At 40.9% G+C, this 19386-nt stretch overlaps 1 protein-coding gene and 1 pseudogene across 1 annotated transcript; both read left to right on the top strand.

Annotated features, from left to right (window-relative positions):
• The first annotated feature begins 2222 nt into the window (after window positions 1-2222).
• LOC148014057 (uncharacterized) lies at window positions 2223-4175 on the top strand (annotated as a pseudogene).
• A 1021-nt stretch (window positions 4176-5196) lies between these two features.
• LOC148014056 (uncharacterized) lies at window positions 5197-11870 on the top strand. Its single transcript, XM_087667338.1, has 5 exons — window positions 5197-5679; window positions 5815-5884; window positions 6071-6198; window positions 6407-8558; window positions 10857-11870. Exons 1-5 carry the CDS (start codon window positions 5577-5579, stop codon window positions 11440-11442), a joined length of 3039 nt encoding a protein of 1012 aa, XP_087523464.1. The 5' UTR covers window positions 5197-5576; the 3' UTR covers window positions 11443-11870.
• Window positions 11871-19386: the final 7516 nt, after the last annotated feature.

Genomic DNA, 19386 nt, shown 5'->3' with positions numbered 1-19386 from the left:
TCCACTTGGCTTCATAGATCTGGGCATCGCAATTTGCGTCATTATTTGTGTCACAAATACCAACACTAATTACGACGATTTCATGGAGACGCTAATACCGATGCGTTTACTGACAACCGGAGTAATTTTTTTATGAACATTTTCGTCGCTTTGAACATCGGTATGAGGCCTATATCTTGTAGTGACTTCTAATTGAATGATACTCCCACTTGGCTTCATAGCTGTGGAATGAAAATAGTCAATAAGAGGATATATTTAGATGTATCAGTGATCCTCCAGAGCTTAGTATCTCTTCAAGTCAACGATTTAAGTAGTTGAAGGATGAAATCATGGAAAATTTGCAAAGGTGGAAGACTTTATGTGGTCCAAGAATGATAGCCAAGCAAGCCACACAATGTCATGGGATGTGATAACAATAGACATGAATGAAGGAGGCTATGGATTTGAGCCTTTCAAAGATAAAGATGATAGATTATTATTGAGATTAATAGAAAAAATGAATTCTAACCAGCCTTGGGCCAAGATAAGCATGCATGCAATCACCCATAGCCCCATACAAGGAGGAGTATGGTGTGGTCTTGCATGGGAGGACCTGGCTATTATCAGTAAAGTTGCAAGGATCGACATACTTCTTAATGAAGGATCCCTCAAGATATGTAGTGTAATTAGAGTAGCGGTCATAAGGTGTTTATGGAAACATAGAAATTCGATCATTTTTGGCAGGACTTCTAAGCTCACTCCTTTGAAGAGATTTTGATTGTGCCTTTAAAGGAATAGGAAAGAAAGACTCGATATTTAAGGCTATTTTTAAAGCCTTAAAGAGGAAATAGTCAACATGATTATGTAGCATTACCATCAAGGTTAAGATATATATTCTCTATATCAATATAACTGCATTATAAGAAAAGAAGCCTTGGGGCTACAACATGTGACTAAAGTGTTTAGTCCAAGAGTAATGAGGTGGTTTAGAAACATAATGGCTAGAAAGTTAAGAGTTCTTTGTAAGGGTTGTGAGATAGTCTCCCTCTTTGGAAAGCTTAAGTCCAAGAGACTTAAGAGAAACTTTTAAATGCTCAAATATTAGCTTGTCTACTTTTTGGGTATATCCACCCTCGAGTAATGGAAGAATGCCGATGCAGGTATGCCTTTTGGCGTTATGAATATTAATACATCTATTTAAATTTTACCCCTCGCATTGAGAAGAATTCGTTAGCAATAGGTAATAGGTATAAGGTAAATCAAATGGATCCTAGTGGTAGATCTAATCTTCACGTTAGTCATCGATCCCATATCCCAAGCTATACAGCCCAGGAAAAAAAACACACACACACACACACACACTCTCTCTCTCTCTCTCTCTCTCTCTCATATCAAACTTGGGAGTTGCATATAAGAGATCGACCGTGAGATATCGGCAAACTTTGCTGCAGTATTGCGCGAACTTCCAAAATGCTTACAAACTTCAAACCACCGCATCTATGGTTTTCCCATCGAAGTCAGCCCAGAATTGAAATCCGATCGTTTGTTGCATATTTAATGGAACTAGCAATTGTTAATCAATGCTCACTGCAGGGTAAGCTTGTTGCGTGTGCTGGAAGCTCAATATTGCAAGCCTCGAGAATCCACGTTGACAAACAAGGCAGATTTTTAAGGCCTTTAAGAACATTTGCTGGCCCGATTACGTCCAAATTGTGATTTTCTCATTCCTGATTGATGCTTCGGTCTCAATTTCCGTTAAATACGTAAAAAAGTACGATTGGGAGCGAGGCAAAATTAATGTACTTGGATTTAGTAATTATGCTTTATTAACCTTTAGGCCGTGTGATTAATTATTTAATGATTAGCCCGGGAATTGCATGACGCCGTTGTGCGACCTTTGTGTCCATAACACGACAACCATAAAAACTAGAATGATTGCCCCTGGCATTCCTTTTCCTTTCGGCTAATCTCTATTATTGCCATTAAGCCATCACCACAAGAGAGTACGCTTTACTTAGTGGATTGTTTAATTCTAGCTAAGGTTAATAACCTATGATAATTAGACTAAAGTGTAGAGTAAGCTGAGATCATCGCAAGTTGATTAGTGTACTGTCTTCTAGCTAAAGTTAATTATCTGTGCACCACAAAGCTCTTCCATATTCCATTAATACCGGCATCATTAAGCTCCTTCACAAGAGAGGGCCCAAGGATGTCCTTGCCAACTGGAGGCGAGGCCTTTGACGATGTTGACTACTTGTTATAAAATCTTTGCTAAGGTGGTTGCTCTGAGGATCACACCTATGTTAATGCAATGGATCAGCTCAGAACAAAAGGGTTTCATTAAAGGGAGGAGGATCCTCGAGGCGGTTATTGCTTTGTGGGAAGGGATTGAACATGCTGAAGAAAAGGGCATGGACTATGTATTCATTAAAATTGATTTTGATAAAGCATATGACTGCCTCGAGTGGTCCTTTATTCTGTTGTCTCTGGAAAAGATGGGATTTGGACCTGGGCTAATCTCCTTTGTTGCCACTCTATTCGGGCATGCGAGAGCCAAAGTCGCTCTCAATGGAGAACTATCACTACACTTTGAGCTCAATAGGTCTATTCGGCAAGGATGCCCCTTGGCCCCTCTCTTGTTTGCAATCAGTGCTGACAGTCTTAATTGTTTGATCAAAGGTAGAATACAGGAAAATGCCATTAAAGCCATCCCACTCCCAAGGGGCTCTAGTCAGCAATGTTTATCACAGTTTGCTGATGACACCAATGCCCTAATGCTTAATGACGAGGACACGCTCCAAGCCTTCTGGGATGCTATGGAAACCTTTTGCCAGGCATCAGGGTCACGTATCAACCACACGAAAACTGGGATTAGGGCGGCTTCCCACTCTCTCCCAGACTGGCTCCTTCAACACAGTTGCAAAGAACTCAAAGATGGAGAAATTTTCAGACTCCTGGGTATTCCGTTTGGGTTCAAGGTCACACTTAAGCAAAGATGGAACTGGATTTTGGAAAGATTCAAAGTCAAGCTTGAAAGATGGCAGGGTTTCCAGGGTTCCCTGGCTGGGAGAGTCCTGGTTATTAATCACTTCTTGACTGCCTATGTCCTTTTTTTTTTAAGTTGTTGGCAACCAACAAATGCACATCTAGCTGAAATAGAGAAAATATGCAGAAATTTTCTTTGGTCGGGTAATCTCTTTTAAAAATCCACTTCTAAGGTAAAATGGGATATCTGCTGTCGATAAAGGGGTGAGGGAGGTCTAGGGGTCAAAAACCTCAAATCTTGGGCTGACAAATTGGCTGTTAAGTTGCTAGTAAGGGCACCGGAGTGGCCTGATGAGGAGTGGGCTGTCCTGCTATTTCGTAACCTTGACAAATTCTCCCTGGAAAGGAACAAGGGGTGGACCAACCTCCCTTGGATTACTATATTTTTCAGCCCATTCCCCATTCATCCCAGAGGGTCTGACCTACTCAAAAGTATTTGGAGAGCATGGAACAAAAACCGCCCGAACCTCAGGGTGTTCTGGCAAAATAACTACTCCTGGGCTGTTTGGAGAGAAGACTCAATTTGGTGGCCGGTAGTTACGCAAATAGAGGCAATCAATATGAGAAGCCAAAGGTTAGCACTCAGGTGCCACAAAAAGGGCCTTTCCGGATGGAAAGACTTGTGGGGCCCCACTTGTTCAGATTGGAAATCAAATGACCAGCTGATCCTGCAATACGCCCTAAGACCTTGGGAACTAGCTTTAATCAACTTAAGGATTAGATCATTTCCAGAAGACCACAAGTGGAAACTGGATCTCCGACAGCAGGTCCTGTTAAGAGCCTTCGGCTGGATGGGGGGGTTTAAGATCTGTCACCCTCATATGATTATTCCTCCGTTGAATCCCCCTCTGCATATTGTGTTGAACAGGAGATGGTGTGTTTCTCTTGACAGGCGTCAATGGAAATTTAAATTCATCAAAGTATGGGACCGGGCCATAGAACCAAAAATGTCGGTACTCTTGTGGTTGATTCTTCATAAAGCCATCTAGACCGGGGAAAATTCCTATCAAGCAGGACTGTCGACAGGTGTATGTTCTAGGTGCATGCAAGGGGTGGAAACTATCCATCACCTCTTTCTGCTATGTCCGCTATCCAAGGCTGTTCTTAGCCCTCTCGTTGGTGCAATGGGGAGGACTCCCTCCTGGAAGTAGCTACTATTAGGGGACTCTGGGGGGTTTCTGTCTTCTGTCTGGAACTTCATAAGAGTTCAATTCTTTTGGATCATATAGAAAATGAGAAACAAGGTTTTTTTTAAAGGTGCTTGCCAGGTCCCAAGCCTGAACATACTGTTTGCTTATATTAATTTTTAGGAAATCAATCGCAAAAAAGCATCTAAATACTCTACTGATGCTGACAAGGATTCTGAATGACGCTGAATTGGCTCACTTGGACAAACCTGAGGATGTGCGCCAACTACCCCTCAACCGCCACCAGCTAGCGAAACTGAAAAGGATGCAGTCTCTCAACAAGGATGAATTTGATGCTACCCACCTCATTTTATCTAGATCGGGTGACCTAGTTGATAACATCAAGGAAAATATTAACTCTATTCGAGCCCTGAATCAACCTGCAATCTAATCTGTTGGACAGCCTTCGATTGTATCTTGTAATGATGTCATTATCAGTCCCTCGGCGGTTCACCCCCCCCCCTTTTTGTTTTGTATAAACTTTTTGCTCTTCACTAATATAATCTGATGCCCCACCCTCCCCCCCCAATTTGGATGGGAAAAAAAAAAAGTTAATTATCTATGATAAGACTACATCCATTATTAAGCTTAATGAAACCCATTAGTCCTTCGGCTATTATAATGAATACTAAGTACTGTACTGCCGTCCACTTAACATCTATCACCCACAAGCTTGAACCAAGGTGTAACGAAGGGTATGGCCTGTAACGTGTATCCGTACACTTGCAAAAATTAGTTGCCGGCCGTGGTTGACACTAGTTAAATATAGCCGGTTAATTAGCTGATGCACACCCAATATGTGAGTATTAAACCAGCGGCAAAATCTCTATATTCGAAAGACTACAATCAAAAGTACAAGCCAGATGAAGATTACGCCTTTTGTGGGTTCCAAGGGTTGACGTTCACACAAGAGGATTTTATACCTTCTTTCATTTTATGATCATTCTATGTAGTCCTTATCTTATAGTCTCTTGGCTCACAGTTATATTAATAATATACGCCATGATTGCTTGTAAAAGACGGCTCTTTGTGGTTGCCGTCTCTAGTTCCCAATTGCATCTTTCTCTTCTGTATGTCCTCTCGTTACCACCTATTTGATTAGCTTGAATAGCTCGATTAACTTCCGGATTAGAGATCAGTTAATGAGCCACTGCGCCCGCTGAAACAGCTTGAACTGATCATTTCTTTCTAGTATTCGTCTTTGTATTGCAGCATCCATAATCACGGCAGGAGCATGGCATCCATAACTATAGCTCTATCCAGCTCCGGAATTCCGCGATCATGCTTTGATTCTGATAATTAGTGATCGCAGTACGTGTACGTGATCAGATAATAATTGCCGGAGCTCCACCATTGTAGATTACCATGCACATCGTGTACTATCTCAGCAGAGAAGGCCAGCTAGAGCAGCCCCATCTGCTGGAAGTGCCCGTCTCTACTAATTCTGACGAAGGGCTTTACCTCCGAGGTGAGGTGCAGACACTTATTTCATCAGCATCACAGCTCCTAATTATATATGGATAGATCTTGTATTACCCAGCAGACTTGACATCAAGCTAACTAGAAAACTTGCTATCTCCTGCAATTCATGATGATTATATAGATGTGAAGAAGAGACTCGCATTGGTACGTGGGAGCTTCATGCCAGCATCTTTCTCTTGGTCTTACAAAAGGTAATTGCAACGCTAATATTCCTCCTAATTCTTAGATGTGTGGTGCACCTGCGTTAATACAGAATAATTTTGCAGGCATGAAAGGTGATGATGTGCGCCTTGATTAATGAATTAATTATGGTTTAGGGTTACAAGAGTCCTTTTTATCACTGGTGATGCAATATGCGTTTGCTTTGTATAATTAAGGTACTACAAGGATGGATTGTACGTGTGGCAAGACATATCGGACAATGATTTGATCATGCCTGGACGAGAGGGAGAGTACGTTCTCAAAGGCTCGAGGATAGTACTGGACAACCTTGGTACCTCTCCGGGTAAATTACAATAAATGGGTTCTATCTGAAAACTAAGCTCACATTATCTCATCATAAGCATAAAGGTAATTGAGCTGGCCATTGACATGTAAATTCCTCTAAGCTCACAATAAATGGGTTCTATCTGAAAACTAAGCTCACATTATCTCATCATAAGCATAAAGGTAATTGAGCTGGCCATTGACATGTAAATTCCTCTATTTTCCAGATAACAACGCATGGATCCATGCTATGCCTCCTGTGAAAAACTCGTGTACTCTTGTAGATGATCATAAGCACCTGCATGAGCTGCAGCTGCAGGCTGCACCGAGGCAAGCTGCTGTACTTGATGATAATGTTACCAGTCTTGACATTCCAAAGAACGATCTTGATGATCTCGATAGCTTGAAGAGCAGTGATAGTACTACTGTGCATGAAGGCCTGGCAGCTGCAGCAGATTTTGGTGCTGATCACGAGGATTTGATGATAAATAGTGACAAAAGGAAGTCTGAGATTAGTCCTGGCACTGTTGGGGCTGATATGATTGACGCAAGTACAAATTCCAACTGTCAGATTGATCCAGCTCAATCCAAGCAAACGGACATAATCCTGAGTAGTCAGGATATTCAGAACGAATACTGCAAGACAAACCTACCATCAGAAGATCATACTCATGGCCAAGGCACAGTTAGCTCGAGCTATAGCAGAGCAGTTGCTGAAAGTATCACGGCTAATAGTGTTGAGGCATTAGGAAAGCTATGCTTGTGCGATCATCCTGGTGAGGTAAGAGCTCATGAATATGATCATGTGGAGAAGGACCTCATAGGGTGCAATAATCCAGTTGAGAGGCTAAGGGCTGATGATTTAATTGTTCAAGGCATGGCTAACCGTACTGAGAAAGGTCCAATTCATAACGAACAACGAGAGAGGGATGAGCTTGGGAATATGGCAGAAAAGCCAGACGAGTTGGTACTCTTGAATATTACTAACTCTGCTAGTGTAAGTTCACCACCAGGCTGCACCTCTAATGACTCCAATTTGAGTGCAAGTACCATAAGCAGTACTGACAGTTCTGGTTCTGGCCTTAATAGTATGTCCAACGTGGATATAAGGCCTGATCGGGAATCAGACATCTGTCAGGATTATCATGATCAGCAACCGGACACCAATAGTACTGATAACACGTCTGAGAAATTGTTTCAGGAAACAAACCTGTACCAGGATTATCATGATCAGCAACTGGACACCACCAATATGACCAGGTGTGAGGAATTGGTACAGGCCAAATCAGAACGCCTGTACCAAGATTATGATGATCAGCACCTGGACACAAAGAACATCAGGTCTGATCCATTGCTTATCAGGAAGCTGGAATCAGACTTGCACCCAGATCATCATGATCAGGATCAGCAGTTGGAGACTAATAATATGGTTGGTAGCAGCTATGGCACTGGTGATGATCAGCAGGTGAAGGCCATGATCAAGCCTGGTGACACTATTGTGGAGCTCATGTCTAGTCATATTTCCAGTATGCCCGATCCCTCAATTAGGTGCAATGATTCATATCGTCAACATCATCAAGATCAGCTGCAGCAAAAGTACTTTGATTATGATGCAGTCATAAGATCATCTCATAGAGGGCCGGTTGCACTATATCCTACCAGGATGATACACCATGCTGATGATCGTAATAATTGTACTAGTTATGCTAAGAAGATCGGTTCCTTTAAGCCTAGTTTTTCTGCTTCTTCTTCTTCTACCTCCTCCTCCTCCTCAAAGAGGAAGCCTAAACGCTTGGGCCTTCTACAGCACGCATCATGTAAGGGGAGTTCCTCTATCGATGTGATGATGCAAGGCGATGATCGACCTCATATGATGAAAGAAATGAGGCAGAGGAATCCCATCAATGGCGATGCAGTAGTGCCGCCGGTAGCAGGATGCAAACCCCGTATGATCAAGCCCTGGGCTACCAGAATTACTCATGATCATCGTCATCATGCGCCACTGACGAGTACTAATATGTTCAGCAATAAAGATCAGGTGCTGAATGAACGCCATATTGACAGAATTTACAATCTAGATCATCCAAATTATACTCCAGCTGCTGATCAAGATCAGGGTCAGCTTCTGATTTCTATTAATCCTCTTACTAAAGCTAATTACAATCAACGGGCTGCAACGGCGACTGACAATTACAGATTAATGGTGAAGGGCGCAAATCCTGCTGCTAGCAATGATATTATAGGTAATGATGACATGGAACTGATCAGCAGGAGGAAGGGGAGAAGGAGGAGAAAGGAAGGCTACTCGGACCAGCTCGGAGTGGCATTGCCAGACAGCAGAGCCATGAGCTCCATGGCCGGCCACCTCATGATGCTCGGGTACATTCCTAATGTCTCTTGTGTCTACTTATCGTGTGCGCATGCTGCAATATCGGTTAGAATTTTTGTTATCCTCGGATTTCTTTAGTATTTTATTAAAAAAGTTAGCATTTCATATAGATTGTGCATTATAAGCTGGGTTCAAACAGAGGTAGTGGCAGTGTAAATCATGACGAGATCCTTTCCCCTCTTTTGAATGAACTATGAAGCCGGAGACAATGTGTGATAAGAGAGCTTTTTTCTTAGTGCCATGGCTCTTTCGGGGGGGGGGGGGGGGGGTAGAAAGAGGGTAGGTTCAAAAGAAAGAGGAAGGAGGTCTTAGCCACTTGGGGTTTACCATGTTAAAAGCACACCCCTTTGATATATCTTTGCCACTATTCATCTTTATGAACATAGCCTTAGTTTAAATATAGATTGTGGACATCAAAATGGTTGCTTTGGGAACTTGCCTTTATTTTTACTAGTTGAGAAAGAAATTTTTATGAGTATTAGTTTGAGTCGAGAGAGAGAGAGAGAGAGAGAGAGAGAGCATGGTAGAAACTATCCCAATATTGATTCCTCAAAGGACACAAGTCAAGAATCCAAGTTTTGATTGCATGTTGGATACCTTGAAAATCATCGGGTCTTGGACTCTTCCACTATCCACTCTACCCTTACAATAAAGATGATAAAATGGTTAGTAGAAAATCTTCTTTTGTTTAGACACCTCCTATTTTCTATTTTTTATTTGCTTTGTGGAGGTGCTGCCCATACATCCTTTTTCAACAAATTAGCTTCATGGTAGGAACAATCTAAAGATACCCCAAAGGCATATCCAAACTCACACTCCCTCACTTCTCAAAGTATCTCAATCAATAGGTTGAATTCTTGCACCTTCCAATTCATCTAAAAAAAGGATTAACAAGAAAAAAGTGAACCTAGTTCTACACGTCCATGCCACATGAAGACCTGATAGATTGAGAAAATTCAACACTTACATTGCAAACATGGTTTGTTGAGATAAATGTTGACCATTTAAAGTTTTTCAAGTCCTTTTCTTTTTTGAAAAGATTCCTATTTTCCTTTTCTAAGGAGCGAGTATCAATATAATGCACTACTCAAAATTGAAAGCACCATCTAAGTTAACAGAGCATCATCATGCATACATCCAATTGCAGCTAATAATTGTCCATATATGGATGCTTATAAAATTCACTTTAGTCTAGCTCTTGACTTGTTTGCTTTTAAAGCTAGAAATGGGTTACCCAGCTTTTCAAGTAACTTTTGATCAAGTGAAGCATAGCTCAACACATTAGTCAACATCTACAATTTTTTCACCAACCTTAGATAATTCTACTTCTAGCTTCTTAGACATGCCTTAGCATTTCTTAGTTGAGAGCTCAAAAAATGCCTTTTACAACACGACTCTCCAAAAAGACATGATTGCTTATTACACATTTTACTTCCTTCGAGGGGTCAACACAACTCCTTGTAGTAGCTTTTTGGCACATGATTGGTTATTGAACCTGAAATAGCATTATAAATAATTAGATCCTTATATATAAGAATAATTTAAGTTGACTAAACATATGTGGAGAAAGAGTGCTCAATAACCACCACTCTCTAATTTTGTAATGTTCGGCCATTAGTTTATTAATCCTAGAATGTTGAAAGTTTTGGCCTCTTTTCCAACTTGTTGGAGAACAAAAGGCACCTCTAATTTGAGTTCCTCAAAAACCATTTGGAGACTAGAGTTAGCATACCTAGAAATCTATAGAAAAGTATGGATATGGACATCCAATATCCCTCTCAAAGTAAATTTTGTATGCTCCAACCGAGTCAAGTATCCCCTTCTAGTTATGCGTGTCTTTGTTCTAGTTCTCTAGAAACCATGTTAATGACATGACGTACTACATCATGAAAATGTGGCATGTTAATTGGTGGTATATGATACCAAAGTATTATGATTAAAGACATGAAATTTGACAAGAAGAGAAGGTACGAGCACAACATTGCACTAAGTAATGGTCATAACATAATTAAAAACACATTAGATTATGAAAGGCAATAGTGCAACTGCTACCCTTTGATTGCGAAGATGCGAAGCGAGCAAGGTGAAGCCTCGCGAGCTTCATAATGATGCCAAAGACATGAAAATTGGCAAGAAGAGAATGTGGGAACACAGTGTTGCACTAAGTAATTACAATAAGATAATTATAAACATGGTACTGAGATCAAAGGCGCATGTGAGTTGTTTGCTACTACTATAATTTGATTATTAATCTGAGATGTGCTGGGATTAATATGTTGGCTATGCAGACCAAAGGTGGAGGATCATATGCAGGAGGAGGAGGGCGAGGAGACATTAACGATCATGCCAAGGTCGAGAGATGAATCAAGTACACAGTCTCAATGTATTGCTTATGAGGCTAAGAGGCCGATTAGCAGGACTGATCATGAATATCGGATCAAGCATCGACTGAGTGTCAGTCCATCAGTGAATTATCCCACGAATTATAAGGCCGGCGGGCCTTACCCCATTTTTGGGTCAGAGCGATTCTCAGATCGTTCAATATTGCCGCCTTTGACAGACCAGATCAGAAGGAGCAGCAGATCCTCATCGTGGTCTCACCATCCGGCCAGCTGTGATATTGATCAGAGCAGCAACGCCAACTCCCAAGCATATATTATTCCATTACCCAATTATAATACCAATAACGTCATTCCTGCAGTACCCTCCCACATGGATGCTGATCACAATCGCGTCAGTATTCTTCCAGCTCTCGTACAGCCTGCACATGGCGAATCATATTCCAGCTCCAATACTCTCTCGCTCTGGGATGAGCTCCTAGAGACCACTCAGAAAATCTTTCACCCACCTGCAGCCTCATTGTCTAATTGTTGATTATGATCATATTCCGGGCCTCCTGCAGCTTGCATTATTGATTACACGCCTCCCTCGATGTCTGATTGGATTTCAAAATTACAAGAAGACACCCATTTCAATGGCACAATTGCATGCATGCTCATGACAGGTTTTGTGCAGATAGTGCAGCTGCAGCATCAGCTGCCTTTCAGTGTCATTGGTTGCTTCTGATCACCCTGAAAGATTAGACATCTCTACTTTTGCTCAAACACGTGCACAAGTAATTTGTGCTCACGTAATTAAATTTGATCAAAATGATATAGATGCTACTCAAGTTTCTAAGGTGTGAATTATTGGACGCTACTCAAGTTTCTAAGGTGTGAATTTTATTGGGCGCGCATGAGATGCTTGAAGCTTATGCCAAATACCCACTTGGAAGTTGTGAATTGGCAATGTGACTACCACACTAGCACTTTCAAGAAATACTTTGTAATCAATTATATATGTGATTCATGTGTTATCAATTATATATATTTTGCAATCAATGCAAATGCATTTACGAATATCGTTACTCCCACTCACGTGCATGTGCGTGCGAGCACACACACATACACATTCTCTCTCTCTCTCTCTCTCTCTCTCTCTCTCTCTCTCTCTCTCTCTCTCTCTCTCTCTCTCTCTCTCTCTCAATCAATCAATCAATCAATCAACCAATCACTCAGTCAATCAAAATGGAGCACCAATCAAATTGGATGTGCTAAGCATTGATAAATTCAATAACCAAGAGTGATACACAACGCAAATATGGAGTATGTAATTGTGGGTTAAACAAGAAAACTATTATCAAGGATTATGAGGCAAGTTGGAGGAGTCACAATTATCATCAAAAGAAGAAGCAAGGAGGAAGCAATGGTTGACTTATAGTTATCACCTAGGTTGAGCGATCTAGAATGTCAAGATATTTTAGACACGAATAGATTTGATGTATTAAATAATAATCACTACAAATACAAAATTGTGCCATATAAATGGTTGCACTCAACTTATCTAGTTCCTTTTCTCCTAGATGATTGAGCTTATAAGGAGCATCAAACAAAGTCTACAAAAAAAAAACAACGTCTACACATCAGTCCACCATATATAATGCATTTTAATAAAAATAGTATCTACAGATAAGAAAGATGAGTGACTTACTAGGCCGCCGCATGCATACAGTCTATCAATCAATATAGTGAAACCGTGTCTCTCTGCATATCAAGTCTCTGGGCTGGTGGGATCGTGGTTTGTAATGGAGTGCTGCAAAGAAAAACAAAATACAACTATTAGAAACGCGATTGTCAGTACAAGCGATATTGTAAAAAAGAAAGTGACAATAACAAAAGAAAAACTTGCAAAATCCTCCAAATAAGTCTTGTGGCCGTGCCACTCCCAAGATGATGGATCACCCCTGCCTCCAGTCATGCCCTCGCTGCCTCGCGCTCCTATCTTCAACATCCCCTGGAGAATCTATAGCCTCCTCCTTGAGTCTCCACCAATCATTTGCATCTAGCCACTCGGGCTTTGAGGGGCCACTCTTCATTGCTGCCTTGTGTGTATCCAATCATATGTGTGACATGTACACACACATGCACTCCATCATCCAGCCTATGGAAAACCTCTATGCCGCGGTGGGTACCGGAAACTCCTTATCCAAGGATGCTACTATGTAGTTCTTTCTCCCCTCGAGTATGTTCTTCTAATAGTCCAAGATGTGCTGTTGAAAAACTTGTTGGTACAACTCTCTCATACGAGCCATCACCCTCCTCCCCTCATCATTCATGATCACGCCTCTTATCTTGTCATCTACAAGGCATCCATATCCCTTTGAGGTATGTCTAAGATGTGTCCTCTCCTACCTACGCCCACTCTCCTAGGCATAACCAGGAGACCCTTGTACATCTAGTGTACCCATGAGGGTGGCATCTCTCAGAGTAGCACCCATAGGGGTACCACCTATAAAAGACTGCTGGAGTCACTGGATCCCCACATGTGTAACAAATCCTATGGGTGACACAACTCCACCAAAACGATAAGACAAAGATATTGTATCAGTGCCTCCACAACAACCACGAGAGCCAACCCTCTCTCGAACCTATACGAGAGCGGGGAGTAGAACATATATCTCAAGCCGACCGCGGGCTCACCGCATCCACGTCTACGTAACATCCCCTAGAACCACTCCCTCCGTCTGGAGAGTCGACCTCGTCCTATTAGAAACTAAAGCATTAGAGTGTGCCAATGTAGGTCTAATGGAACAACCTGGTGGTGTCCGAGACAGCTCTTGGTCTGCTATATCTCACTACAAGGATATGAAGGTATAGTGACGGCGCTTTGTGACGCAAAATAGTGGCGTCGCTATTTGTGACGCTATTAGCGTCGCAAATGCAATGCTAATAGCGATGCAAATAGCAACGCAAATAGCGACCACTACAACAAAAAGGCCTCTTAGATGCACTCTTAGACGCAATTTTTGAATTGAGAGAAAATCTTACAGGCGCTTCTGTAAGCCCGTCTAAATGCGTGTGTACCATTTTGCGTCTATAGTCGCGTGTATAAGGAAATCCATACGCACCAATAGACGTGCTTTAGACGTGCATATACACGCATAAATAAACTTGCAGACGAAAATAAAATTAATTATTTATTTAATTTCTTTTGTGCGTCTACAAGCGCGTCTACGTGGAAGATTAGATGGGCACATAGACGCACTTTTACATGCGCCAGTAGACGTGACTGCAAAACAAAAAATCTCTTTTTTTAAAAAAAAAATATTTAAATTATTTTTATTATTTTGAATTATATAGCGTGTATATGGGCGCGTATACTCTGCATTCTAGACGCAAGTATAGACGCGCATTTTCTGCAATGTAGACGCGCAAATAGACGCGAAGCACAAAATTGGAAAAAAAAAACTAGATAGCATCTCTGGTGTTTTTTTCTCTCTCCCATCAATCAAATCGTGCATTTGGAAAAAACACAATAGATCTGAAGGCACGAGAATTGAAAACAAAAATCCATGTATTCATTATATATAAAACGCATTTACATGAGGAGTTTAAGTGCTTGCGACCTAAAGTGTGGCCACAAGCAGCACTACACGAGAAAGGCCCTATAGACACGCACTATACACACGAAAAAGCGGATGCGTGTATCAACGCGTCTATTCACGCTAGTATAAAGAACGCATCTATATATCCATATTTATAAATGCGCTTATAGATGCGAAAATAAACGCACATATTTTTCATTTCTCATAAAGTCCCTCAATATGACCAAACCTCTTAACAGCTAGTATTTGTTTGAATAGGGCATGACTGGATAGAGCATGATTGGATGTATATACAACATAATTACGCCTGGATCATAAGCTAGGACATGATATACATGTATAGGATCATACAGACATGATATACATATATATACGACATGATATACATGTATAGGGCATATATATATATAAGACATGATATATATTACTAACTTTACTTCTTTCTGAGTATTACAAATATACATCCAATCATTCAAAGCTAATTATATATATGTGATTTCATGCCCTATATACATCCAATCATGCCATATACAAATGTGATTGGATAGGCCATGATGATTGGATGTATATACGACATAATTATCAGAGAAGTGATTGATATATGCACATGTTGCATCTATTGTGCACTTAACCTAGCCATGGCTAAAACTTATAGATCAAAGGTTGACTTGTGCATTTGCAATATATATATATATATATATATATATATAGAGAGAGAGAGAGAGAGAGAGAGAGACAGAACTGATCAATATACTCACATGTCTCATTTGTTGTGCACTTAACCTAGCCATGCATGCCAATTCATAGCATGAGTAGATTGATGTAAATCACTTAGCTTGTGCATGTGCAAGCTATTCCAATCATGTCAAGGTGCACTTATAGCTCACATATAATTTTAGATAAGGTGGACCACATGTAGCCAATGTGAACATGTCATCTTTTCATCATCTTTAGCCAGTGTGTCCACTTGTTGGTGACTAAAATAGATCACTGTAAGGATACTTTGCAATACCAACAAGCCAACTACAAATCTCTTATCTATGAAATGTATAAGTAAATTAACTTGGTTAATTTGATGAGGTCAAGTTTTCCTTCCATGGACAGTGTGGTTGGCTATATTCTACTTCAAGGTTATAGGAACTTACAGAAGTCAATGGAGCATCCTAAAAATGACGATACTCTAATTACTATATCAAGTCACTTCATGTACATATCTTTGATTGATTGATGGATAATATGCCTTTCTCTATCTCTTTCGTATACACCTTCATTGCAATATCTCTCTCTAGCTAAAAACCATTCGTGCTTTATCCACCTATTGATACTTGCATGCAATTGTAAGTGGAATTGTCTAGTAAATAACCAGATATGTGCCAATTGACTTGCCAATGTGTTATCCACCACATAAATGAAATTGTATGAATAGCAATGTAGATCAAGATCTTAGCTTAAATCAATGACACCTTTTTGCACAATATAAACTGTTAGAGTTTAACTACAATATATAGTGCCTGCAAATAAGAAAGAGGCTTGATTTGTTGGACCACTATGCACATACAATCTATATATGTCATATTCCCTAAATGCATGCATTGATACTTACAACATGGAGGCAAACATTTTGATATTGAAAGACTAGGAAATTCATGTCATGTTGATCCAAAATAACCAAAAGCTAGCATTTAATCAGTTTAATTGTTCCTGCGCGTCTGTAAGCACGTATAATAGATATTATCTGCGCATATACACGCGCAATTACACGCGCTTACAGACGCGCCACGCAGATATTGAAAAAATTTTAACATTTTTGTGGCTTTCTTTTCAAACCTATGCTTTCCTGCGTTTTTTGCGTGTTTTCTGTTGTTTGAGCTCGACATCACTACTCATGTCTATCTATCACTTTATGAAGACAATGAGGCAAGGAAATAAGAGTAAAAAGGAGGACAAGAGGAAAGAAGAGCCAAAGAGTAAAGAACAAGAGCCAAACAACAAGGAAGAGAAGAAGATTCAAGCAACTTACCAAGGGAAGGGAGAAGGAGGACAAGGAGCTTGCAACCTAGCCGCCACCCGTTGGAACAAGCAAAGAAGGTGAGTTCTTATTCTCTCTCTCAATCTTGTTTGCTTTCTCTGTCTGTTTGTCTCTCTCTTCTCTCTCTTTACATGCTATAATCTATCATCTATGGAGGTTTTTTTTCACGTTTTTTAACCAAGTTTGAAAAGAAATGGTTTGATTGTGCGCGTCTGTCTGTGCGTCCAGATGACAGTCTAGACGCAGGTATAGACACGGAAATAGACGCGCTGACAGACGCACACAGAGACACAGATATAGACGCAGGATGTAATATGTTTTATCTGCACATGGTAATATGATTTTTCTTGTGTAGATGTGGAATCCTGGATCCTCCAGCACTAATCCAAACAAGGAGCTCATGGGGGAGATAACCAATTAACTTGGTCGCCCTCCCACTGCAGAGGAGGTTTTCAGTGTGATGTCTGGGACACCTATCACATCTTTGCCTAGCACTGCCGCACAAACACCAAACCTTGGCACACCTCTACTAACAGGTACTCCACGCACTATGTATACACATAGATCAGATGATGCACAATGATCAGCTGAGGTACATGGATCGACCGAAGCACATGCATCTGCAGAAGCACGTGTATCGAGTGAGGTAGAGGGTAGTGCCTGTCGAGGGAGGAGGGAGAGTCGTTTGGGAGGATGAGGAGGTCGAGGGCTTTGTGGGGGTTGCCTACGAGGTGGCTCTCGATCACCCTCACCGGAAAATGAGATAGGTGAGCCTCCACAAATGTACTACTCTGTCACTGATGTTGGTGGTATCTTGCATGACTCTGAGGGGAGGGAAGTGATAGCCTACTTGAGAAGTATCGTGCATGTCACATACAAAGATTGCATGATTCCCTTCAAGCACCAAAAAAATGGTTTGTGGCAAGAGGTGTTGTGGGCAGTACATAGAAGGTACCCTAATCCCGAGAATTCACGATTCTCAAATGATTGGAGACGGTCAAAGGTGAGAGATGCGCTTCATAACAAGAGGTCTCACCTTATGATGCATGCCAAGGAGTCACTATGGAGACAAGAGCAGGGGCGCCCTGGGTATGGCCAACGTGAAAAGAGGACAAGAAGAGAGCAACGGAGAAAATAACAAGTCGCCAGCATGCAGAGGTACGACGTATCTAGATGGCAACCATGGGGTCGTCACATTATGGATCGGGTGGTAGGGAGTCATGGGAGGCTGAGTTTGCAAGTATTATTTGATTTCTTTTTTTAAATTAAATTTTGTAATTTGTTTCACTTCATTATGTAGTGTGTTCTAATAAGAAAGTCATGTTCAAATTATTTCACTTCATTATGTAGTGTGTTCTAATACGTTGTATGTTCAAATTGTTTTGTAGTATCATATCGTTGGTAGGATGCCTACTCCTAGAGAGGTAGGCTACCATCGAGGTCATAACCGGGCATCCACTTGGCAGCATTTCTACGAGGAGGGACTCATCACGGAGGAGCAATATAATCGTGCCATGAGGATTCCGCCACCAGAAGAGGTATCTTTTATTTTTTACATGAAAAGTATAGATAACTCTAATTTATTGTTTGTAATGGTATTTATATACTTTAATCCTTTGCGTAGGCAAACCCTGACCTGATGCAGTTGAGGATAGCGAAGGGGGGACTAGCAGTAGCGATGGTAGCAACGGCAACGGCACAAGCAGCGGTGGTGATAGCGATGATGATGTCTCTTCTGAGGAGATATAGAGGAGCCCCATGCATGCATGCCTCCCCTTGGCTTGTAATTTTCATTTTTGATATGTATTACTTTCAGCTAGTGCTTGCGACCATGACCATGCTTGAGGTCACAAGCACTAGAACTCATCATGTAAAAACGTTTCATCTATATATATGAAATTTCGTGTTCTACATACATTGTTTTGTTTTCAGTATCCAATCTTCGAAATAATCTTTTTCTGTTTTCCCTAAGCATACAATTTGATATTGATGGGGGAAAAAAAACTAGAGAGCATGTGGCTTGCAAAGCCACATGCTTTGTTTTTTTTTCATACCTCTATTTTGTGCATCTATCAGCGCGTCTAAATTGCAAGATAAATGCGCATCTATTCTCGTCAAAAACTTGCAGAGTAAACGCTTTTTTAGACGCTTAGATACACGCGCGTATAGACACACAATATGAATATATCCACTTTTTTATAAATTTGATTATATATTTATGTAGCGTGTCAATACGCGTGTCTATATGCGCATCTACATGGGCGTGTAACTCTGACTATAAGCGCGCTTTTAGACGTGATATTGTAGACACAGCAGTAGACGCGGTAATAAACACGTCCGATATTTTTTAATCACAGTTCAAATATTGCATCTACAAGCACGTCTATGGAGCCTTTTTTTTATAGTGCAGTAGGCTCAAAGATGGATAATAGAAAAACAAGGAAACAAGGCCATAGAGGAGGCATGGTGCTCCTTTACGAATCTGAAGAAGAAACATCTTTGTTAGCACTACCATCCCTATTGGCATCGCTATCCCTCTCCTCGCTATGCTCCACATCGGGGTTCGCCTACACACACAAAAGATCAAGGTTGCTTACGTACAATTACAAAGAAAAAGTTATAATTAGCCATACTTTTAATAGGAAAATTAAAAAAAAACATACCTCCTCTGGCTGTCGAATCCTCATAGCCCAGTTGTATTGCTCCTCAATGATGAGACCCTCCTCATAGAAGTGAAGCCATGTGGCTGTGCGGTTATGGTCTCAATGGTAACCTACCTCTCTAGGAGTAGGCACCCTACCAATGATAGTAGTCTGCAAAACAATTATGATATACAAACAATTATGAGACACAATGTATTAGAACA

The sequence above is a fragment of the Lygodium microphyllum genome, chromosome 25, assembly GCF_053477565.2.
Source record: "Lygodium microphyllum isolate KBCC chromosome 25, Lygodium_microphyllum_v1.1.10, whole genome shotgun sequence".
NCBI classification, from domain to species: Eukaryota; Viridiplantae; Streptophyta; class Polypodiopsida; order Schizaeales; family Lygodiaceae; genus Lygodium; species Lygodium microphyllum.
Note: the sequence above shows the minus strand (reverse complement) of the source record. Positions and strands in the feature narration are given on the sequence as shown.